The 25,509-nt window shown below is 33.3% G+C and overlaps 3 protein-coding genes across 6 annotated transcripts; 1 reads left to right on the forward strand and 2 right to left on the reverse strand.

Annotated features, from left to right (window-relative positions):
* Positions 1 to 1,619: 1,619 nt before the first annotated feature.
* LOC110659938 (OVARIAN TUMOR DOMAIN-containing deubiquitinating enzyme 12) lies at positions 1,620 to 10,149 on the reverse strand. Of its 3 annotated transcripts, none has more exons than XM_021818047.2 (11): positions 9,964 to 10,149; positions 8,681 to 9,120; positions 8,402 to 8,574; positions 7,721 to 7,794; positions 7,410 to 7,464; positions 6,262 to 6,336; positions 6,096 to 6,169; positions 5,961 to 6,009; positions 4,875 to 4,959; positions 3,333 to 3,389; positions 1,620 to 2,095 (listed from the first exon to the last, which is right to left on the reverse strand). In XM_021818047.2, the coding sequence occupies exons 2-11, from the start codon at positions 9,006 to 9,008 to the stop codon at positions 1,992 to 1,994; spliced, it is 1,074 nt and encodes a 357-aa protein (XP_021673739.2). In that variant the 5' UTR covers positions 9,009 to 9,120; positions 9,964 to 10,149; the 3' UTR covers positions 1,620 to 1,991. The 3 variants fall into 3 exon arrangements, with proteins under 3 accessions (XP_021673739.2, XP_021673740.2, XP_057995075.1); XM_021818048.2 differs by lacking the exon at positions 9,964 to 10,149 and adding an exon at positions 9,689 to 9,933; XM_058139092.1 differs by lacking the exon at positions 9,964 to 10,149 and having other exon boundaries at positions 8,402 to 8,569; positions 8,681 to 8,976.
* A 1,810-nt stretch (positions 10,150 to 11,959) lies between these two features.
* On the forward strand, positions 11,960 to 20,185 carry LOC110659939 (ABC transporter G family member 28). Its single transcript, XM_058138933.1, has 14 exons — positions 11,960 to 12,460; positions 12,563 to 12,639; positions 13,443 to 13,718; positions 14,213 to 14,276; positions 14,365 to 14,511; positions 14,699 to 14,733; positions 14,911 to 14,984; positions 15,966 to 16,873; positions 17,441 to 17,737; positions 17,897 to 18,379; positions 18,569 to 18,717; positions 18,953 to 19,242; positions 19,354 to 19,487; positions 19,569 to 20,185. Exons 1-14 carry the CDS (start codon positions 12,204 to 12,206, stop codon positions 19,723 to 19,725), a joined length of 3,348 nt encoding a protein of 1,115 aa, XP_057994916.1. The 5' UTR covers positions 11,960 to 12,203; the 3' UTR covers positions 19,726 to 20,185.
* Positions 20,184 to 25,186, reverse strand: LOC110659885 (ATPase GET3B-like). Of its 2 annotated transcripts, XM_058138990.1 has the most exons (12): positions 24,789 to 25,186; positions 23,885 to 24,096; positions 23,598 to 23,660; positions 23,370 to 23,480; positions 22,955 to 23,029; positions 22,792 to 22,860; positions 22,640 to 22,705; positions 22,139 to 22,213; positions 21,951 to 22,061; positions 21,324 to 21,458; positions 20,571 to 20,737; positions 20,184 to 20,446 (listed from the first exon to the last, which is right to left on the reverse strand). In XM_058138990.1, the coding sequence occupies exons 1-11, from the start codon at positions 24,913 to 24,915 to the stop codon at positions 20,600 to 20,602; spliced, it is 1,182 nt and encodes a 393-aa protein (XP_057994973.1). In that variant the 5' UTR covers positions 24,916 to 25,186; the 3' UTR covers positions 20,184 to 20,446; positions 20,571 to 20,599. The 2 variants fall into 2 exon arrangements, with proteins under 2 accessions (XP_057994973.1, XP_057994945.1); XM_058138962.1 differs by having other exon boundaries at positions 20,184 to 20,737.
* Between the last annotated feature and the right edge of the window lie 323 nt (positions 25,187 to 25,509).

Genomic DNA, 25,509 nt, shown 5'->3' on the forward strand with positions numbered 1-25,509 from the left:
TCATAAAGTTTATGTCCGCAGCAAAATAAGAAAAAAAATTTTAATATAAAAAAGAGTAAAATATAATCACTTATAACTTTTAAATCCTAACTCTAATATATTTTTTGAATCTTTAAAAAATTTATCCCAAAAGGTAAAATATTACATTATCTCATACCTTTTATTACAATCACAAATCTTACCTTTTTTTTTATTCTAATCAAATTATAGTGTAAAATTTTTGAGTCGAATTATAATTCAAATTTATAAAAATATAAATATATTCAAAATTTAAGTTACATGAAATAATTAATGCAAAAGTCTTAAGCAAAATTTACAATCATTATTACTAGGAAAAAAAAAGTCATGGATTCATTCTTTACAATTCACTTGTATTTCATTTCTTGATTGTATCATGAAATCTCGAGTCTAAATTATCTATTTTTTGTCGCCAGCTTGATTTATTTTTCTTTAAAAATAGCAAGGATAATATAAGAGGCCAGATGAACTAACTTCATTCTTTTCAACCGTTATCATTACACAGATTCTCTAATATTGGTCATAAATGTTTCAGTTTCTGTGATGTTTTTCCCACAAAGTTTAGCTACACGTGCTGCCATTTTGGCTGCACATGGCAATTTCCCACTTTTTTTTTTTTCTAATATTGCAAACAGACCTAAATTAATCTATAATGATTTTCTTTTAACCATTGGTTTTATAATATATTCACAGAATTTATATTATATATTAGAAAATAACTCAAAATTTTTATAAAATTTAAAAAGAACTTAAAGATTATACGCTTTCATAGAATTAAATTTTTTTTATTTTAAATATGATAATAAAAAAAATAATTAAATTGAACTTTTACAAAATTCAACATTCCAAGAAGCATTACAAATACAAAAACTCAATCACATGGAAATATTTCTAGTCATTAGAATCAGTATAAATAGTAGTAGATTTACTCCATAATTGATCATCTAAAGAAATCTCACTAATCAGGAGGATTAACATTAATTATAATGAGATTTACTCTCCAACTTATTGTTCTAGATTTGATTCTCATAATCATCTCTCAAAAGATAATTTTTAAATAAAACCAACAAATTTATTTGAAAAGTAAATTAACTGTAAAAATAAAAAATAATCTCGAGACTAATTGATTGTAACTATTAAAAAAATTTATCTAATCAATTGGATGAATAAAAGTTTGGGAACAAAGTTAAATCATATAGGAAAATACTTACCTACACCTGAGTTTATATACCTGTTTAATCTACACCTGAGCTTATACATCCGTTTAATCAACAAATGCATATTGATTTTAGTTATACACCCGTTCAATCTACACCTGAGTTTATACACCCGTTTAATCTACAAATGCGTATTGATTGACTGCATAAAAAACCAGGTGTGGATAAAATTTCCCCCAATATTAATCACTAGAATATCAATATTTAACAAATCATTGCTAAACTATTACATGCCCACAATAATTATAATCTGAACTTACAAATTTCTTTTACTTGTATATACTAAAAATTAATGAATGAATTAAAAAGAAGAAAAAAAAAAGACAGGAACGTAATTATGTAATGATCGTGTGATTTGCAAGGTGTAGATAAAAACAATAGTAATATTCCAAAACTCTGAAGAAATTTGCCATTGGTAATCAATAATTTCTTCAGTAAATATAAATATGCTTCTATGAAGCATGCAACTGCAAAAACTAGCATGCACAATTTAAGAACATTCAGAAAGAAACAAGAGTAGATAATAGTGAATAGGCATGAGTAACAGGTTGCAAGGAATGTTGCACATTTGACAAAATTTATTTGATGTGGATTAGGGTTGCATCAATAAGGAGATGATCAAAGAAGGCAAAGCATTGCTAGAGGATCAATGTAGCTCCCCTCGTGTGGTGTCCTTAAAATTGCTGTTAAATCTGGCAGAAAATTGGCATGAGAAAGCTTCTACTGCCAAAAGCTGATATTGCAGAATTTAGCGAGCTAAACTCTATAATAACAGTCATTGGTATTATCTAGTGATTCCAAATGCTTGTTCCAAAACATCCGCCACTTCTTCTTCTTCTTGGTCTCATATGTAGGCCAATCTGAGAGTACAGTGAATATCATACTGTGAATGGTTACTAATTGCTGTGAGCCAATGACTCAAAACTTGTTTATTTTGTTGAGAGAATTACATTTAAAAAAATATTACACCAAACCCTCACCCCCCCCCCCCCCCCCTTCCCCCCACGCCGGGCGCAAGCAACAATAATGAAAATTAAACCTTAATGCAGAAAAGGCTTCTCTCCATACAACAACTACCAGGCATTTGGCTGATTAGTCCCTATTGTTCTTCACCCAACAATGAACAAGGCTACAAGGATTTGAGATTTGGAGATATTTCTTCTTCAGTATTCTTTATGCAACAATGTTTTGCTTCTTGATTGTGCGAATGTCTCAAGACATATAAGTTATTATCATAGAGCACTACGTTTGGTATTTGGTAGTTTTCTTAAAAAAAGAAGTATAGTTCCTTTAGTATTTTTCTTTATCATATTTCATGTTATTAAACTCAAATTTAAATGCTATATCGAAATATTAAAAGGTAAGTTATGTAGATTGTAGTAGTGCTATAGATGTGCACATTATTGCTAGACAATTATTTTTTAGTAGATAAAGTTCCCCAGTTTGGAAATGCTTCAAGGTCAAGTAGGTAAACAGCAAATTTCAGGAGCAAGTCCCTACAAATAAAAGAATTAACTCTTTCAGGACTGTCTGAAAGAATAGAAAGCTTGGTTTGCTAGATTTTGCCAATATTGCCACCTAAAATTTTTTTCATTTTCTTCGTTGCTATTCTCCACTCTTAAATAATTTTCCTTCTCCCTGAAATTCTCAGGAATACCATTTTACTTGCATATTTTGCTTTTCTAACACTTTCACTGCCTTCATTAATTCTAAAGCAACACATAATCTCTCATTATCCAATGGCTTCCCACACCAGGAACTCACACCCAACCTTATCCATCACCACTGTATTCGAGAATAAAACCTTCATTTCTCATTTCAACTCTTCACTGTCTCTTTTACAGCTAATTTAATCCAGCATGCTCCTTTCTTTACTTTCATTCAGGGAAATCATTTTCAAAAATCCAATTGAAAAGATGAGACATCTGATAACCCTAGATTTGGCCCTATAAAGTCAAATATCATCAAATTCACGTTGCATTGCAGTTCAACCTCAAACCAGTTTAAGAATAGAAAATAACAAATCCCATATTTTATGTAGTAAACCAAGAAGTTGAGCTGCTGCAATCTGTGTCAATTTTTAGAAGAAATTGTTACCTCCCTGTGCAAATATTGAGTTGTAGTGCACCTCTGCCCAGAAGCTTAAAAGAATTACTGCACAGAAAATATATATCAATAAAATTCATCTCAATTTCCTAAAGAATCATCAAGGAAGTTGGCCTAGGAAGTAAAGAGAGATAGCATTTTTGTTCTTTCGCATATGGCTTTTGAGAAAGCAACATTTTAGCTGGCAGAGCTGGTGTAATCATAGAAATAGAAGGAAAAGAAATAGGAAACATAATATCTAATTCACAAAAGCTGTTTGGGCTGGTTGTTTGTAATATCTAGAGAAAATGATGATCAAATACAAGAAGATATTAAAATCAACCAGTCTCAATCTCATACATTCTTACCATTTCATATTTATTTGAGTGGTTGCCTACACTAAGTACCCAATTAAGATGGTGTGACCAACCAGAAAACACTATGGCCATTTTATTCCCGGGTGACTTCTGTATTCTAAGTACAATTCCAGTGATCTTGATATGTTAGCACATCTCTAAAAAATCTGCCAGCAAGTACTTTTGAAATTTTCCATTCTTTGATTATTATTTGGAGGGTGGGAAAGGATGGGAGGAGGGAGCACTAATTTTATTCTTTTCATGCTTGAATCGAATGATAGTTCATTAAGAGAATAGAACATCTGCAGGGTCCATGTGCCAATCAGCCAAGCTTGGCCCTGCAAAAGTTCCTGGATAACTTAACAAGCAAGCTGGATCTCATGCTTGACTTTATTAGGCTTGCAAAGACGCATATTCAAATTGAGACTTATATGTGACACACAATATTGGAAGGATTATTTTAGATGGGAGGTTGTCTGTTATCAACAGCATGCTGAATAAAACACATGAAAGTGATAATATTGTACTCGTACAGTATGACTGACAACCATAAAAAGGTATATATAAAAAAAAAAAGATTGTATGAGAAACAAATGCTTATACAGAATCAAGCTCAACAAAAGCTTAATGATCAATAAAGAGTGGGAAAGAAGACCCAAACTAGAGTACCATGCCAATGTATTGAATTTTTTCTTTTCAAACTATTTTCAGTGAGATAAAACAAAACTTTAACAAAAAAATCAAATCTGTATGAACCCAGCTGGCCTGTTTACAGACTTACTAAAAAGTCCAGGAAGTAATTCAACTCTTTTTGAGGTAGATGAGGGCGTTACTAATATGCAAGTGCAGCAAAATAAAATTAAAAAAAAAAAAAAAAGTGGTTTTCTCCTAAGCATTCCACGTTGGGAACATATCCTAAAGAGTCCACAAGTTACAGAAAGCAAAACTATGGTTCTCAGTACCAGTTTCTTACAAATTAATATGCTTGCTTTCACTGTAAGACAGATAAACAATCTTATGTCTGCATATATTCTAGGAGTCCAAAAATATAACCACTTTGATGGATAGTGATCAAAATGCCTTGAAATTTAAGTTGTTCACAATATGTTACTTACAACAAAATACAGATATTTACAACTGAAATTCTCTCCAAATAAACCTTATTTAAAATTAAAAGTAATTAGATCAATTAATGTACCTCTTTTTGATCGTTGAACGTTTGGAAGGATCTCAATGCAGCAAGTATCCTTGAAAGATGTTATGACAATTATTTTGACGCCATACTGCAACAAATTATTAACAAAAATTAGGCAGGATAGACATCCACAATCAAGCATTTAAGCCACTCATGGCATTGTTTGCATTGGATAATCCTGACTCCTAAGAGATCCTAAAATTTGATGATGAAAAATATAATTCAGCTAACTTGTTATACTTGTGAAAATATCAGAGAGAGAGAGAGAGAGAGAGCGAGAGAGAGAGTTATGTGTGTGTGTAATACTGTAACACAGCATGTTTATTACTAGATTAGCAGCTATCCATGATAAGATATTGTAACCCAGCATGTTTATTATTAGATTAGCAGCCATCCAAGATACATACATGATAATAAAATTAAGGTAAGGGGAAGAAATTTTCAGACCTTCGAATGATATGTTAAGAGAACATAAAAGCTTGTTTTGGTGTAGCCAACCTTTCTTAACAAAGATAGAAGACAAAATTGGGTTTTAAACATCATTTTAAATATTCCATTTCATGATATTTCTTTATCTGCAACAGTGATTCATTGAGTGAAATCAAGCTGCTCCCCACCAAAATACCATACCCACTCTCTCTCATTGGTGCTTTGACTTCCCTTAAATAATCATCCCCTTAAGAGAGCAGCAGATGGATCACATCATGCCAAGTGATGCCACAAATATAAGAGAGCAGCAGATGGATCACATTATGCCAAGTGATGCCACAAATATTTTAAGAATAAAATTATCAGAAACATTGATGCCAATAACTCTAATATATTCTCCACTTCCAATCAACAATTATGGCAAAATGGGAATGTGCCAAATCAGCTCATGCCTCAAGAATTCAAGATGTTACATGTTCTCAGGAGTTCTGCTACCTACCACTCAAACTTTTGCCTTTTAGATTAGTACATGGTAAAATTTCAGCTACTGGAATTCTGATAAAAGTTACTGAACCTATAAGAACTACTCACAGAAAGTCATTTAACAATTTGAAAATCATGAGGAAAAAAAAATCTAACACATAGGTCTATAAAGCATACCGAATCTGCAGCGGCCTGCAAAGTGACATGATCACCCCATTCACCGCTCCTATTTCATCCAAATTATGGCAAAAGCAAGGTCAACTTTTACCCAAAGAAAATGACCAAGTTAACAGAAAGGCCGAAAAGAGATACCTGGACATCTTTTCCAAATAGTCACCATAAGCCATGGGAACGTAACTCTCATATGTCTCCGGATTAGACTTAAGCTGATAATTCATCACAACATAAGAAGTCCACAAACTTACATCAGCAAAATTCTACTGAACCCAGAAACTGAATTTAAATAAAAATGGCTAACCTGTTTTACAACTTCTTGTCTCACAAATTCATGGTGCTCAGGAGTTAGATAAAATTGATCTGACAAAGCGCGGAACTGGAGACATAAATAAAGTATTAGTGAGAAAGAATGTGCAAAGCATATATTTTCAATGAACAAAATTTTTGGTCTCAATAGCGTCTTTGTAACAATTATAATGTTTGGCATGCATTGATAGTACTTTGTAAAATTGTGTTACAAGCAGAATATATAAAACACAAATATAGCAAAGAGGACATTCACACGCTTGCACACAGAGATCCAAAAGGTAGATTGACAGAAAGCCTCAAAAAATTAGCATAGTTGCAATTTAACTCACTTCCAAACCTGATAATTGTTTGGTAATCTGTATGATTTTATACCCATATTCCAACAAAATTTGCCAATCTGGCTCACTGTTATGGAAAGGTCAACACGCATAGACAGTGCACACACATAAATCCTGGCAAATAATAATCTTTATAATACAGGCATCTAGAATGGGATATTGCTCAGTGCAATAGCAAAGTTCCCATTCCACCAAGCGTAAGTGCAGAGCTACAGATCTTAGAACAGCTGCTTCAATCAAAACTGCTAAAGGACAGGACTAGATCCAGACTAGCCTCTCAAAATCCTGTGATCTTCATTTAGCCTATCAGAAGAAAATCATTAACCACCCCCTCATTTCCAAGATGGCTACAATGCTGGATCTAAAAATTAATGCCAAGACAAGTGAATGATAACAATAGGAGACCTTCTGAAAATATATACGTAGCAAACTGATTAATAGAAAGTAGAGCTAATTCTAATGTGGATAGGATGAAAGAAAATCAAATTGTTAGTTTCCAGGAAGAAATGAAATGAAAGTTTTAGGTAAACAGGCAAAATGGAGAGGCACAGAGACAAGAAGAATAGAAACAGACTCCTAATGTAAGCACAATCCAGTACATACAGCTCAATTTAAGAAACAATTCTGAAAATATTTTAAAAATCAAAGCAAATGTATGCGCAGAGAGAAATTCATACACAGATCTCAAACATCTTTTCTAGCAATATTTCTCCTCTTATGGACCAACACTTCTGCAATTTATGCTATCAGACATTACATTAATATGGATTTAGTATGCACGCTCCAAGGTTAAAGAGCTAACCTGACAGTTACCATCTCCTTGAACTTTACGCTCAAATAAATCATATACCTGCAATCTGAGGAAAAAAGGCATTCCTATAATCATGTAATTCCCATTTGGAAAGGGAAAGATATCCCTGTTTTATAGCTCACCAATGTCCAATGAACTGAAAAACCATAATTGTATGATTCAAACATCAAGTAACCACAGAAATAATTTGCTGATGCATTGAGGAAATTGCATGATACAGGATCTTAAAAATGGAAAAGGAAGGCTTACAAAAGAGAATAAGCATATTCAAAATTATGCATCCAAAAATAAAGACAGGCTACCTGTCTAATAGCCTTTGATGATCTAAAGTTGCTTCATCAACTGAGGGTATTTCTCCATTGATTCTAGGAACATGCTGCAAAAAGCCAGCCATAAAAATCAAGGTATAGATTACAACCCAGTTTTAGGATATCTAATTATTAAGAGGCCAATACATGCAATTAATATTCTACATGCCTGCAGAAAACATGTATCATCTCTAAGTGTGCATTTCATTTTCAGTTTTTATCGTAATCAAGGCATTTGTTGATAGTGAAACCAAATCTATATAAGTTTCAGATGGAGAACAATAGAATTTACAGAAGGGACCAGACCTCTTAAAGATGCACCATGGATTAAGTATTAACTCTCAACGTAGTGGTGGTCAAAAGTTGAGAGACCACCACTGAAGAAATATCATCCCAAATACTAAATACAAAACCAACATGCAAAAAGCACCCTGAATGTAAATTAAAAAAGCAACAATTTGAAAGAACTTCATATGACATGAGATGCCAAAACAAGAATCCCACAATGCTGAAATGTATTATGAAAATGTGGTGCAACCTAAAGCACATTGGTGACTTTACCTTTTCTCAATGGGACAGATTTGAAGGGATCAAAGGGGTGCAAGCCATTAGAAAAATGAGAGAATCATTTATGAGATAGAAACCACAGCAACCTTACTTTCATACTTCACTTACAGGAATAGGGACCATTTCATTCAACCATTTTCCCACTTCACCATCAAAATCACACTCCTCTGCTAGCTCCCGTGAATATGACCAGTCTTCCACAGAGTAAGAATTTTCTCGAGGGCTAGAGCATGAACTAGAAGGTCCCACATCATCTGCCTCTTCCTGACCACCTTCCTGCCCTACATAACATGAAGAATATAAGCATAATGGAGCGAAGCCATAGAACCTCCCCATCCCCAAACCAAATAAATATTCAGATTTGCATCCTTATTTTTTAACATCTACCAGAACCATAATTCTCGGTAGATTGACCATGCCAATCTGGTTGGAAAGAAGAAACTTGCAAATGTTCATCCTCTTCATGTGGAGATTCGGGAGCTTCTGCAACTGAGAGTTGTGATAGTTCTTCTTGAAGAGCATGTGCAATAAGCTCATCATGCTCTACAGTGCAATATTCTGTATCATAATAGCCTTCCTTGAAAAGCTGCTCAGCATGATAATCAACATCATCTTGTCTAGCAGTGTCACAATACATCAAATTAGAATAGGGATTGCTTTCAAACAACTGCAGTCCCCACTGAACAACATCAGAATCTTGTTCATGCTTAATCATTTGCAATATATAAAACTTTCTAGCTTCACGCGGGTTCACTTAACGGAAATAAAATATAATCAATCCTTAGTCTTGATATTAAATCCCAAAAAATGTTGTTCACAGCTTCTACCTGAAACAAATATCACAAAACAATTTATCTCTATGAGATTGAGAAAATTTTTTAAAATACATGCAGAGCAATACAAACAAAACTTAAATTTGCAATCAATTATTTTTGGGTACCAATCAACTCAGCTCATCATAGATCCATACATAACCACACAAAAATATTTGCAATTCTGCATCACATGAGTGCAAAAAATTAAAATGCAGGCAAAGAAAATTAAAATCCACAATGATCCCGCCTCAACCTCAAGTGTTAATGCAGGCGAAGATAAGTCAAACTCTGCAACGATCTCCACTAGTTCAAAATCTTGTATAGATAAACAAAATCAAGAAATAAAGTTGATCGAATAAAAAAAATAGATACATAAGCTCGCATTTAGCCATTGTTAAGTATTCTTGGTAAAACGGACCATACAAAGCTAAGTGCATTCGAGCCTTTTATTACTCAGGTGAGGTCCTAAATTGCCCTTTTCTTTTTTCCTGCATTTTCTCAACAACCAGTCATATCGTACACTTCCACATACAAAATATTCAAACATCAAATAAATAAAAATTAATGAATGAATCCAAACCTCTAAACTTAATCAACGGCACTTGAGATCATCAGATTTTACTCGTACGGATAAATCAACAAAAATTCGAAAAAATAAAAACAAAAACGAAAACAAAGATCGTGAGATCACAGAAGAAAGTATTTCAGTTTCCTCATGGAATATAAGTTATGCTCTAATTTGATTAATGTGATAGAATGGAGATTAAGTGGAGATTAAATATAAAATTAACCAAGGCTTGCAGGTTGAAGGCGCAGTCGAAACGCCACAAAATGAGAAGCAGTGAGTGAACTTACAATGGGGTGACGTCAGGAGGTGAATGGCTGTTCTTGGGACGTTTCGTTTCGTTTGGACACTCACTGAAAGTGAGAGGTGGGAGAGATTGGGAGAGAACACAAAATAGACGTCACTTCACGGCCAAGGATCTAAGATTTCTCTCTCTCTTCTCCTCTACAGTCAGTCCCGTCCGGTTAGATCCTTTTCTTTTTCTCTATTCATATTTTTATACAAATAAATAAAAATTATTTAATAAATTAGTAATGACTTATCTAATAATAAAAGTAATATTGTATAAATAGAATGATCATATAATATATCGAATTGTCTCAATTTTAATCTAATTAAATTTTAATCTTACTTAATAAATATAATATTTTTTTATAATTTAAAGTCACAAAAATCATATTATATAAAAATTTTATAAGAGGTCACATTGAATTTTAACATGAGTGATTATTAATAAAATGAAAATAAGTGATTTTATTAAAATAAATTAATTAAAATAAAATAATTATTCTCTGATTGGTGGCTAGTATAATTGTTGGGTGTAGTTCGTAACCGGAGGGATTTATCTACTAGTTATTTAAGGGTAGATGATTATGGGTGGAATTAATTAAGGGAAAAGAAGGGTATAAAAGCGCGATTCATGCTTCTAATTATAGTTCATGCTTCTAATTATAGTTAATGCTCCACTAATTACCTTCTGTAGTACGAGGTTTACAATAGATAATTAAATTAATTATGGATTATGACCTTTCTATTGCTTTGGACCACTTATGGTTGCCTACAACAATCAACTTAATTTATTTGATTTATCATTTTAAAATTTTTTTTTATCTTCAATTTTCTCTCTTATATTAAAATATTTTTGAATTAATTTATGTATTAAATGACTTTCTTTTTTTTTCACTTAAAATTTTCTTTAAATATATTAGTGAAATACATATTTTAAAAATTTTTTTTATCTAAATCGTCTATTATAGATCTGAGATATAAGACATACGAAGAAATATATTTATTAAATACATAAATTTATTAGTCTTGGATCAATAATGAATCGGGTTAAGATAAAAATTTTTTATTTTTTATTTTTTATTTTTTAATCATAATTTTTTAAAATTAATTAATTTTATTAATATATAAGTTATTAGATTGAAGTTTGAAGGTAAAATAATATTTTCAAAACAAATATTTTTTTTAATTTTTTAATTTATTATTTTCTTCACAAAACTTATTAATGCAAACAATAATGGTAGGAAAAATATAAAATTATATGTTTCTTGAATAACAATAATTTATTTTATTTTAATTTAAAAAAATAAATTATTTTAAATTTATTAAAATATCATAATGAAGGGCAAATCAAAACTTTCACCAACATGTGCTTATATGATCACATGGCAACCAATTAAAATCTGGCTTAAATTTTCAATTACACTAAAATATTAAAAATCCTAAAATTAAACCAAAAAAATTATAAAATAAAATAAATGAAAATGATTAAAAAAGGGAAATTCACAATTTAGTTCTTGAATTATTTTATATTATATTTTAATTTTTAAAATTTTAAAAAATTAATTTTTTAATTTTTGAGTTATACAATATTATACTTTAGTCTCTAAATTTTAAAAATTAATTATTTAATTTTTAAATTTTACACCATATCATATTTTAGACTTTATAATTTTAATGTATAAAATAATTTAATTTTTATTAATGGATAAAATTATTGTAAATATTAAAATTATAAGAATTTAATTGTTTTATCTATTAAAATTAAAAAAATTAAATAATTTAATTTTTAGAAATTAAAATGTAATATTATATAAAATTTAAAAATTAAATAATTAATTTTTTAAAATTTAGGGATAAAGTGTAATGTAGGGAAAATTTTAAAGATGGAATTAAATTTCACTAAAAAAAAATCTTAATAATCAATTAGATTTTTGTCCCGTCATGGTTTTTCCCTCCCGTTTCAAGAACCCCTCATGTCTAAACGTCTCCTACAACATCGCCATCTCTTTCTCTCTGCCATTTCTTCCACCGAGAAAACACCAATCCTAGTTAAGTCCCTCCAATTCATTGGCCCCTATTCCTCCACTTTCATCATCTCCATAATCTCTCTGCTACCTCCATAACTAAGCTTTTCTTTTCTTTTCTTTTCTTTTCTTTTTTTTGTTATGTGCAATATTGGTTCCACCGCAAGGTGCCTTTCAATCTTTTCTGAGTCTTGCACTACTTTCTTGGATAGAAAGACATGAGCAGAGAGAAGGGTAATGGACAAAGTAGTAGTTGTTTTCTCTCTTTAACCCATTTCTTTGTTGTTACTTTCTTCAAATTGAGTGTATTATTATTATTCTTGCAACCCATTTCTTGCCAAAATGTTCAAAGCTACAATAACAGTCCAGCCACGAAGGAGCTCTTCAATCAGCTGGTTTTTAATAGTTTCTCGAATTTCACCTCTGTCTTCAAGAAAGACATCACCAAATACTTTGGTTTCTGCATAACGGACGTGTGCGTATATGATCATCTCTTTTCTTTTTTTTTTTTTTTCCCTAAAGATATTTTGGAATTGATTTACGTGATAAGTGTTAATTAATTTGCCTCGGTTTGCAGGGATTCAGATTGGAATATGGCATTCAATTTCTCTAAAAGAAGTGAATTCATTACCAACTGTGCCAGGAAAACCAAAGGTATGAAATACATATATATATATATATATATATATATATATATATATATATATATATATATATATATATATATATATATATATATATATATGTTATGGTGATCAATGAAGGATCTGCAATAAAAATTTGCAGAAACATTTTTTAGAAGGGGAGGGGCGCTAGAGAATGAACCCCTTATCTCCTGCACCATGAAGCAGGAACTCGATTACTGGACTATAAAATTTATAGAACCGTGAAGAAGCTGTATTTGCTTAGAAATTCAATGGGTAGGGTCGAATTAATTTCTGTTTTCAACTTCAATAGAAGCTATAAAACTTAGTTCCATGGAAATTTCTTTTGCAATTCTGTTTCCTATATACGGAAACTAATTTACAATTGGTAAGGAAGAGAATGTGCCTTTTTAAAAGTTGGTTCATGAATTGAAAAGGAAGTTTGTGTTTTTGTGGTAAGAATAGGACGCATTTGGGTAAGCAATACATGAAGAAGTTAATTTTAAGTTTTAACAACTAATTAAGTATTAATTTGATGCATTAAAATTTAAAGGTTTTGTTTTATTCATTGCTTTCTTTTAGTTTTTTCCCTTCTGAGATTCTCTGCTTAGATTACTCAAATGTAAGCAGCCAATTCACTCTGTAAGGATCTTATGGTTTGAGTTAAATTGGTTTCATTCTATGCATTCCCTTTTTTTTATACAGCAAACAGCTTAAATTCTTGAAGATTATCTTAACTTCATTAGTGTAATTGAGTATCCTTCAATTATGCTGGTATCTTAAAAATTCTTCTACGGTATTTTGATGAATCAGGAGACTTGACACAGCGAATATGCACAGCGGCAGAAGTGAAATTCTACTTCAATAGTTTCTTTTCAAAAGGATCAAAGAGTACCCATTATCTGCAACCTAATAAGAACTGTAATTTGAGCTCATGGGTTTCTGGATGCGAGCCAGGATGGGCTTGTAGTGTTGGTCGTGGTCAAAAGATTGACCTGAAAAATTCAGAAACTATGCCTAGTAGAACTAATGATTGTGAACCTTGTTGTGAGGGGTTCTTCTGCCCTCATGGAATTACATGCATGATACGTAAGTATTAAAAAGCTTTAACCATGCAATGACTAATTTTGGGCCCTTTTTTTTATATGTTTCCCTTAGTACTTCTTGTTACATGCTTTATTAACTACAAATTTCTACATTGCTGCAAGTAAATCTTCCCTTAAATTACTTTAAATTGGTGATGAACAATTTTTTAACTTTTTCCTCGTTATCTTCATGATCTCATTCGTCAAAATGTGGTTTTCACATATCCATTCCAAATGATCAAATGCCACATTTAATCTTCTACTTTAAGACTCCATTCATAATGGTTGTAGCTAACTGTGTGGTTGTACATAGAAAGCATTAGCGGTGCCTTTTCATTAATATACTCAAGAGTTACTGCATTGAGGTATTCCTTATTTAAAAGAATGCTGGATTTTCTTTCTGTTAAAATTCTATAGTGGATGCACACGGTCTATGTTCTTGATTAAGCTGCGACTAACTTCTTTTTTGATTGCCATTTTTCTATCTTGTCACTGAAGCATGCCCACTGGGTGCTTACTGCCCACTTGCAACATTGAATAAAACCACTGGTGCATGTGACCCGTAAGTTCATTCTTATTTTGTACTCTATTACTTCTAGTTTCTTCGACTTTATCATACATTAATATTTATTAGCAGCACTGTTTTGCAGATACAATTACCAACCACCTGCCGGGAAGCCAAATCATACTTGCGGGGGAGCAGATATTTGGGCTGATATTTTGAGTAGTAGAGAGATCTTTTGTCCAAAAGGATCATATTGTCCATCCACAATCGAGAAACTTCCTTGCAGTAGTGGGTATTGATAACTATCCCAAAACTTCCAGCACATATGTATAGAGTTGAAAGTTGCAACTCTTTCTTTGTTGCACATTTTTAATTTGTTTCTCTAAAACTTGCCCCTTCCCCTTGCATATTATACAGTCATCCATTGCTCCATTATTCTTTTTTAATTACTGATGCAATTTCTTTTTCCCTTGTTTCAGATATTACTGCAGGACTGGTTCTACAAAACAAGCAGGTAGGTCTCTTCACCCCTCCCAAAGCATTAGTAGGTGTTAAACCTTGGATCTCTGACTTGAAATGGGACTTCCTATTGTGAAAATATGTTAAGGATCTATACCTTTGAAATAAAAAGTTTTATAATTAACATGATGATGGTTCTGGCTGCACATAACTTTTATTGATGACCTTGCAGGATGTTTTCGGTTGGCAACTTGTAAACCAAAATCATCAAATCAAAATATCACTGCATATGGCATCTTGGTTTTTGTGAGTGACAATTGCTCTTTTAATCATTGACACAATGAAATATTTGAGCTTCCATGATTATTTCATTTGCACTATGAACTGTTTCTTTAAATTAAATTTCAGATTTTGCTTATCTTATTGAGAATTGATGTTTGATCTACTGGTTGCAATCAAGCTTCAGAGAGTTATCATAGGGTAATTTAATTAAGAAACTGCCGCAGGTAGATAGAAAATTAGTAAAATGAGCAAAGAATTTTCTAAGAACTATAATTAATGATAACTTCTTTCAAAATGTCAATGAAATGATTGGACATTTTATTAATATATGTTCTTGGAACCATCAAACATTCTATGATCTCAATCATGCATATATTTTCAGCTTCAGAGAGTTATCATAGGGTAATTTAATTAAGAAACTGCCGCAGGTAGATAGAAAATTAGTAAAATGAGCAAAGAATTTTCTAAGAACTATAATTAATGATAACTTCTTTCAAAATGTCAATGAAATGATTGGACATTTTATTAATATATGTTCTTGGAACCATCAAACATTCTATGATCTCAATCATGCATATATTTTGTGAGTGACAATTGCTCTTTTAATCATTGACACAATGAAATATTTGAGCTTCCATGATTATTTCATTTGCACTATGAACTGTTTCTTTAAATTAAATTTCAGATTTTGCTTATCTTATTGAGAATTGATGTTTGATCTACTGGTTGCAATCAAGCTTCAGAGAGTTATCATAGGGTAATTTAATTAAGAAACTGCCGCAGGTAGATAGAAAATTAGTAAAATGAGCAAAGAATTTTCTAAGAACTATAATTAATGATAACTTCTTTCAAAATGTCAATGAAATGATTGGACATTTTATTAATATATGTTCTTGGAACCATCAAACATTCTATGATCTCAATCATGCATATATTTTCAGCTCAATGTGCATATAAAAATTATCTTGTGCAGTTTCAGCTCTAACATTTCATTTGTCAATGTAGGTCGGATTGAGTTTTCTGTTCATCATTATTTATAACTGTTCTGATCAAGTTCTTGCAACCCGAGAGAAAAGACAAGCAAGAACTAGGGAGAAAGCAGTTCAAAGTGTGAGAGAAACAGCGCAAGCACGTGAAAAATGGAAATCTGCAAAAGATGTTGCCAAGAAGCACGCAATTGGATTGCAAACTCAATTATCACGTACATTTTCTCGCGCAAAATCTAAAAGACAAGCAGATCTAGTAAAAAGTACCGGTCAAGCTAAACCTGGAACAGATGCTGCCTTAGCACCTATGCCTGGAGATACCTCATCTGCACCAACAAAAGGAAAGAAAAAGGACAAAAGTAACCTTACAAAGATGCTGCACGAAATTGAAGCTAACCCTGAGAGTCATGAAGGCTTCAATCTGGAGATTGGAGATAAAAATATCAAAAAGCATGCACCGAGGGGTAAGCAGTTGCACACTCAGAGCCAAATGTTCAGGTATGCATATGGACAGATTGAGAAGGAAAAGGCTATGCAGGAGCAGAATAAGAACTTGACCTTCTCTGGGGTCATTTCAATGGCTGGTGATATTGAAATCAGGAAAAGACCCATGATTGAGATTAGTTTTAAAGACCTAACTATCACTTTGAAACATAAACGCAGACATCTGCTAAGGTGTGTGACTGGGAAATTATCACCTGGACGAGTTTCTGCTGTCATGGGCCCATCTGGGGCTGGAAAAACAACATTTCTTTCTGCTTTGACTGGAAAAGCAAGAAGGTGCCATGTGTCTGGTATGGTTCTTGTAAATGGCAAGGCAGAGCCAATCCAAGCATACAAGAAAATCATTGGTTTTGTGCCTCAAGATGATATTGTGCATGGAAACTTGACAGTGGAGGAGAATCTTTGGTTCAGCGCAAGATGCAGGTATGCAACAGTAAATTCAATCATGCACGGTTAACTATTAGCCAGCCTTTAAGTAGCATGTACTGCTTATAATGGGTGTCTTCAAAGTGATTCTGTAACCAATAGAGTGGCAGCATTAATTTCATCTAACAAAATTTTCCAGCATATTTCCTATTACTAGTCCTATATGCTTTTAAAAAAAAATGTTAGAACATAAATTCCTGAAAATTGGAAATAGCACCTGGCTTTTCTGTAACAGTGAAACAGCTGATCCTGTGAAGTGTGAATGACATTTGGGTATAACTAAGAAACAGAATATATCTGCATTTCAGACATATGGATTTGAAATCAATCAACATTTAAACTTATGATTGTTATTAGAATATTATGTGGTGTACAGAGTACTTTGTTTTTAAGCATTTCATTGGGAGTTAGACTGATCTGACTGTACCTGTTATCATGATTGGTGCCATTCTATCTAAGCCTGAACACTGAGACTTCCAGTTGTACATCCATACATACTGGAACTAGCAACAGTATCTTTTTACCAATTTCTTTTTTCTGTGACTGGATTTTTTATTATTGTAGACTCTCTGCTGATCTACCAAAACCAGAAAAAGTTCTAGTTGTTGAAAGAGTCATCGAGTCCTTAGGGCTGCAGGCAGTGCGGGATTCTCTAGTTGGGACAGTGGAGAAGAGAGGAATTTCTGGAGGTCAAAGAAAACGAGTAAATGTTGGGCTTGAAATGGTTATGGAACCTTCACTTCTGATATTAGATGAACCCACATCTGGTTTGGACAGCTCATCTTCGCTTTTGCTGCTTAGAGCTCTTCGACGTGAAGCACTTGAAGGAGTAAATATTTGCATGGTTGTCCACCAACCAAGGTAAGTTTAAGCTTTGCGTTACATGAATGCAGAATGCTATCTGTGCTTATTCTTTTCTTCTCTGAAACATATTTTTATTCATCTTTCCAGTAAATAAAGATATTAGAGTATATAATAGAGTTTCTACATGAGAAAAATAATTTTTTTCCCCTTCCTCAGCTATACATTGTTCAGCATGTTTGATGATTTGATACTTCTAGCGAAGGGTGGCTTGACAGTATATCATGGACCAGTAAAGAAAGTTGAAGAGTACTTTGCTGGCCTTGGGATTACTGTACCTGAGCGTGCCAATCCTCCAGATTACTTCATAGACATTTTGGAGGGGATAGTAAAACCTAGGTCAGGGGTGAACTATAAGCAGCTTCCAATTAGATGGATGCTTCATAATGGCTACCCAGTTCCTATGGATATGCTGCGAAGTGCTGATGGAATGGGAGAATCCTCAAATGATTCAACACATGGAGCACGTTTAAGTGAAGCTGAATCTGAACAAGAGTCTTTTGCTGGAGAGTTTTGGCAGGATATGAAGACTAATGTGGAGTTGAAGAAAGATAATGTAGAAAACAATTTCTCAGACACAGAAGACTTATCCAATCGGAAAACCCCTGATGTCTTTCAACAGTACAGATACTTCCTGGGGAGGTAAGGCTAATCTTTGTTTTTCATAAACATTTGGCAAGTAACCATTCCATTTTCTTAATATAATCAATATTATGTGAATTGGGATTTGCTGAATAATAGGCCCTTGTACTTCGAGCAAAAGTCTTCAGTTCCATTAGGTTTAAGTTCATCTTAATGATTCAAACATGACTAATTTCTTCTTCTTTGCAGAATTTGCAAACAGAGACTACGGGAAGCAAGGACACAGGCTGTGGATTTTTTGATTTTATTACTGGCTGGAATCTGCTTAGGAACATTAGCTAAAGTGAGCGATGAAACTTTTGGAGTGATTGGTTACACATACACTGTCATTGCAGTCTGTAAGTTAAAAAGCCTTTTTTAAGTTTTTTGTGCCTGAAATTATCCACAACTGTAATTTGATTTGGCCTTTACTAGGTGCCTGAAGCTCTGAATGAGTATGTGTAATGCCTTCAATTGTAAATCATACAGTAGACATGTGATTTGCAATCAGATTGTTTATTAAGGTCCCCTTGTGAAGAAATCTTTCATACAAGGTTCCATTTCTGACCAGCCTCATATTCTGATTGATTTCAGCTCTGCTCTGCAAGATCACAGCTTTGAGATCATTTTCTTTGGATAAGCTACATTATTGGAGAGAAAGTGCTTCTGGCATGAGTAGCTTGGCTTATTTTCTTGCAAAGGATACCGTTGATCATTTCAACACAGTTGTCAAGCCACTAGTGTACCTATCAATGTTCTACTTCTTCAACAATCCAAGATCAACAGTCACAGATAATTATGCAGTTTTAATTTGTCTGGTTTATTGCGTGACCGGGATAGCTTATGCGTTAGCAATTTTCTTGGAGCCTGGTCCAGCTCAACTGGTGAGTATTTTGAGTAGTTTGCAATGAGCAAAATCTTTTACATAAACACAGACAAACAAAGAGATGTTCTTTTTTCATTTCCCCTTGCAAGCTAACTTTTGGGTCATGCAGTGGTCAGTGCTTCTTCCAGTTGTTTTGACCTTAATAGCAACACGGGGTGAAAACAGCAAGTTTGTTAACAAACTATCTAACTTCTGTTACACTAAATGGGCATTGGAAGCATTTGTCATATCAAATGCTAAAAGGTTTGTGAGACTATACTCGTGTGGTAATTAATCTTTGTACATATACCAGCTTAATCTTGATTTACCCTGTCTTAATTTCAGATATTATGGTGTATGGCTGATAACAAGATGTGGTTCGCTTATGGAAAGTGGTTATGATCTCAGTCATTGGTATCGTTGTTTAATCTTCCTCATTGTTTTCGGCTTAGCTGGTCGTATTATTGCCTTCATTATTATGGTTACCTTCCAAAAGAAGTAAATTAAACCTTTCTATGACTAATCCTTTCTGTACAAAGTAGAAAAGATCAAAGCCAGACATTCTGCTCTTGCAGTAGAAACTTACATAGGAATTCAAAAATACTGAGAAAAATATGATGGATGGTCCTTGAAGAAGTTGGGGATTACTTGCAGTCATGGAAACCTGTGGAAAGGAATCTCAGAGTATTTTGATATAGATGACTGCAGCAATGTAAACCATGCTAAGATAATTCCATTCGCGCATGATGATTTGTGTAAAGGGATCATCGATTTTTTTCTTTTTCTACCTATTTTTGTGAACATCACACATATAGGAGTAGGAATTTAATGAACAAGGCACGCCAACAGTAGTGTCTCTCTCCATTTGTGCATGATGATTTGTGTGAAGGGATCCACACCTTGTTAATCACAAAATATATACTGCTAAAGAAGAAAAAAAATGGTAACCATGTTGTCTCATTCAAGACAATGCTCTTTCTGGGTCTCATATTTCATTTAAATATTTAGAACATTGTTCTAATAACACCAAATGAAAACATTACAGAAAATATGCTAACAGCATGGGACATGGAACATGAAAAATAATTTTCTCAGGATTTCTTTTACCTTCAATTTGCATGCTACAGCATTGATATCTCCATACCACCTGCTGGTTTGAAGCAATGTAAATTACATGTCCAAATAATCCCATGCTGTTTGATTTCTGTCAATCTCAGATGGACCTGTGTGTGCAGGGAGCATTTCCCTAAAAATTAGAGATTGTATTCCTCAAATCCACTTAACAGAGAATCATTAAGTAAATTATATAAAAGGGGGAAAATGGTTTTCAAAATTTAGGTAGATTACCTAATGATGCAGGTTTCAAAAAATAAATTTTATCTCCAAACCTTATCACCCATAAATTTAAGAGCTGGGACACCTCTTATCTCTACATCAAATAGGGGTGCCTGGATTAATCTCAAACTACTGAGCTCTGGATCATTCTGGATGATATCAAGTGCACGTCTTTGATCCTGCAATATTTGGAACAAAGCTGAAGCTGTAAAGCTTTAACACAAAGCAATGAGGTTGCATCCGTGTTTAAGAACATTTTATGAGGATGTGAGAAATATCTAGTGAATGGGCTTCATGGTGGTTCATAATTAATAAATGCTTTGCATTGCTCACATTGTTAAGAAAAGGATATCTAGGTTAAATTTTCACCAACAGAAATCAAAACAAGATATCCTACTAGGCCAGTACAGCCAATATCTCAAAGATATAAAGATAATCCACTTCTTTTGGCAGTTATCATGGACTTTTAACAAAACTGCAAGGGAACTGTTCAAAACTTCCCAAGGATTCATCCAATTTTGGACTTTATTGCTTCTCTGCTTAAGCATGGACAAAAAAAAAATAGAGAGAAATTTCTCAATTTAAATGCCCAAAAGACCAAGGTGATACCTAATCCTAATTTCAAACTAGTAATGGTTGAACAAAAGTTACACGGATCTCACTTTTTTGGCACAAACACTAACCTACTAAGAGTAGAATTTAAAGGAATACTGGAAAACTTTTAAATACAGAAGCTTTTGTTGAGAATTGAAATATCAGATGTACCTTCCTTTTCATTGCACAGAACTTGCAATCTGATGTAGATGGAGGTAGAATCTGATTGACAATAAGCCTCCTAACCGGAATACTTTCCTTCCTCAAGGATGCACGCAACCTTGCTGACTCATTTACTGCCATAACCTTAAATGGTCAAAAAATAAACAGACGCTAGGTGATTAATTAAATTAATGTTAAAGCAAGTACTTGAAAGTCATTTTTCTCTGCAAAGCTGCTTTGTGACAATCAAATATTACCATGGATAAATATTCCAAAATATTTGTTTCATATAGAATAATTTACTTAGATGAAGGAAAACCATGCAAAGCAGTCAACTGCAATCCCAATTCATAAAAAGGCAACACTTTTATGAATGGCAAGTGGATGGGGGCAATAGAGTATAGTCCATGTGTGGGTGTGGGTGTAATGGCAGCATAAAAGTTTTGCCAAATTATGTTCATTTAGTTACATGCTTTGGAGAGGCATGCTCTATGTCTATGAAGCTAAAATTAATAAAATTAAAGGGATTTTAAAAAATTGCAAATTCACCAAAAGCTTTGGATTTTTAGGTCATTTGGCCTTTATATTACCTAAGAAGTTACTGTCCATATCAGAAAAGGAGATCTGAGGGCATACCGTTGGAATTGTCACTATAACAAATTCAGTGGAGTCTGAGTCTTGGAAAAGGTCTCGCACTCTAGCCATCTTCTCTCTTAATTCCCCAAGTTTGTCATCCAGTTTTTCAGACTACAAGTTAAAAAAAAAAATGTATGGATCTTAAATAAGGCAAGGAACACACCAAAAACAGCAAAATCCATGCTTACAGTATCTTGCCGTGCCTCTTCTTTCCTAAATACAGACTTGAGAGCTGAAGTTGCTGAAGCTAACTTCCTTTTCAGCTGGATTTAGTAAATAAATTGATATCACTATTTCAACAAATATATAACAACATAAAAATGAAAGAACAATTACACAAACAACTAAAACAGTTCAACAACTACCTTCTTTCTATTATGATAGTGTTCAAAATAAACAGAATTACAGCAGCTTGGAATAAAATTAGAAAAACCATATGGTAAAACATTCTAAAAATGATTATAAGACCTACAAAAGTCTTTTAGACATTTTGGAATGGACCTAAAGATAAAATTCAGCCATATTTCACTTAACCAACGTTTTTGAAAACATTGCCAAAAACAATTCCACCACCACACCCCGCGCCCCACACCACAACCACCACCCCCCCCCCCCCCCCCACACAACCCCCAACAAACCCCGTTCCCTCTTTTTCTCTCCCCACATGAAATCTGGGTTTGGACTCATACCTTCATCATTTTGCCTATAGATGCATCCAAGAAGTCAGGCAGGGATAGAAGCCGAAGTGTATGACCCTACAAACCAACTCAGAGAGAAACAGATAAGCGACAACCACAGATGAAGTCTAAAGTAATCTCTGAAGTTCCAAACAATGACTAACCGTAGGTGCAGTATCAAAGACTATCCGCGTAAATATATTATATTCTTGGGATTCAACAAATTCCATAACCTGCAAAACAGTGGTGCAGTTAGAAAGACTTCCATGAAGTCTTAGTAGAACAATTTAGCAAATAGATTGAGGGAGAAAAGGATGCTCTACATGCCTTGGAAATTGCAATAGCTTCATCTAGACCTGGCGGAGGAGTGTCCAACAACTCTCCTAGTTTTAATTCCTCTAACTACAATCATTCACAAGAAAACCCACAAACATATCAAGTATAACAAAATGAGTCAAAAATAAAACCCATGTCCATGACAACTAAGCAATAAGTTTTTATAGTAGATTTCAAAGAGATACAAGAAACTAGCAGTCTGACTCAAACACAGACTTGGCAAAGTTTTAAATCTTTTGGTCTGCAAAAATAAGTGCACAAGACACAACATTTAATTTACCACTTGCTACATGTCCACGGAAACAAATAAAGAGAGTGGGGAGAGGACTGATAATACCAAAAATTACATGGGAGTATTTATGCCAATCACAATTAATAATGCAACGATAGCTAAAGACATGCTAACCTGGTTAGAAAGCATGCCAAGGCCCATGCCATCCATAAAGTTTTTGACACCACTGCCACCAGGCTTTTGATTTCCACTGCGAAATTCTTCTCTAGCTTTCTCAGGGCTTATCTGTGACAATGCCAAATTTAAATATGCATATCATATAAACTCGTAAAGTGGAGATCAAGTAACAGCCCATCATAAAAATAACAACATATTGACAATCAATGTCATTTAAACAAATACCTCAAGAGCAAATAGTGGAGAATCCGCTCCTTCAACAGGAACAAGCCTCCCTCCTGTCAAATCCTGGAGATAATAAACCAAATGGAGTGCATTTTAGAAATTTAAGTCATCATAAAATAGTTTAGTATTAATGAAGACATAGAAAAAGAAAGGAGCAGGAGTGGGTTTTTTTTTTCTTGGTTGGGGGGGGGGGGGGGGGGGTGGGGGTGTTGGTTGGGGGGTGGGTGTTGTTGATGTGGGGCAACCATTTAATTCAACATATAAAAAGAGGAAGTAATTCTTAATACCTGGGCAAATGAATCACTTAGGGAGTGAGCGGGATCAGTTGAAACCACTATTGTAGGGTGCCCATGGCTAGCAAATTTCACGGCAAGGGAAGCAGCACAGCTTGTTTTTCCAACGCCTCCTTTTCCACCTAACATGTAGTACTTCCGCTGGGTCCCAGCAACCATCTCATCAAATCCCACAACATCATCAGCAGGAGTCACTACTGACCTCACTACAGGAAGAAATATGCATCTGAATATACTTAAAACAACCCTCAAATTGATTCAACTGAATTTAGTTACAATGTTGTTTCACTTTGAGCTTGCAGAGCATCTTGATTTCAACTTTGAGCTTACTCGTTGACATCTTAAGAATGTCATATCTAAGCAACTTACCAGTTTTCAATCTGTGGAGTCATATAATTGAACGGTTCCCTTCTAACTATAATAGCCCCAAAGGATCCCTTCTATGGAAGTTGAAAAATAAATAATTGTGCATCATTCAAATTTTAGTACTAAAACAAATTCTGTACGCTCATTTTCTTTCTTTGACTTTCTTGTTCTCGTAATAATAAGAACTCAATATTCCTAACTAAACCTGTGAGCAGTGTAGCATCAAATATAAATAGGTACGTTTTACAATATAAACAGCAAATGGATTATTATTTTGCTATTGCTAACCATATCTAAACTAAACCCTTCAAATCTATGTTACAGAACTTCTCAAAAATCAAAAGATATCAAATATTAACAACACTAATTTGATCAAAGGATTTGCAATGCAATGCTTCACTGTTTATCATCCATTTTCCCCGTTGGCCATTTCTTAACACAGAAACTTAATTCTCATTAAAAAAAAAAAAAAACCCACAAGGTAGATTGCACTAGATAAGCATAATCCATTGAAGGCAGAGAAAAGGATTACCTTGAAAAGGAGCTCTAAAGGGTTTTGTCTGGATTGGAGCTGAGATAGAAGAAGTGAAACTTCTATTGATTCTACAAAGAAGACTAAAGTTTTGGGTTTTGGACATACGACGGAACAGAGCTGCCATGGCCAATGAATTATTCTTTGTCCCCGAAACTCTGAATTGAAACACACTGAAAACGAGAAGTAGCGAAATACAATTCTAGTTTTTCGTTTGATTACTGGGAAAGCCAAAAACAAAAAAGAACAAACGAATATCCAGAGAATCGTGTTGTTTTAATACTGAAAGTGGACTGTGGCTGTGAGTGAATTGTTTGGGATTTGCTTATTTGCTCTGTTTGGGTTATGGAGAGAAGGACATGGCTTCAAGCCCGGAGGCCGGGAGACGTTAGGGTTTTGATCAGGGTTTTAGAAAGGGTAAATTATTAAAAGGTCCTTGTATTTTATCAAAATTAACTACTTGACCTTTATTTTTTAAAATTTAATAAAAATTTCTTATATTTTGTAAAATTAAACTCCTTAATTTTTATATTTTTGTGAATAATATAAATATTTAAGGTGCTTTTATTTTAATAAAATTAACTACTTGACCTTTATTTTTTAAAATTTAATAAAAATTTCTTATATTTTATAAAATTAAACTCCTTAGTTTTTATATTTTTGTGAATAATATAAATATTTAAGGTTAAAGTAAATTAACCAACGTGTTCTTTGATAGAAT

This window comes from Hevea brasiliensis, chromosome 1, assembly GCF_030052815.1.
Source record: "Hevea brasiliensis isolate MT/VB/25A 57/8 chromosome 1, ASM3005281v1, whole genome shotgun sequence".
NCBI classification, from domain to species: domain Eukaryota; kingdom Viridiplantae; phylum Streptophyta; class Magnoliopsida; order Malpighiales; family Euphorbiaceae; genus Hevea; species Hevea brasiliensis.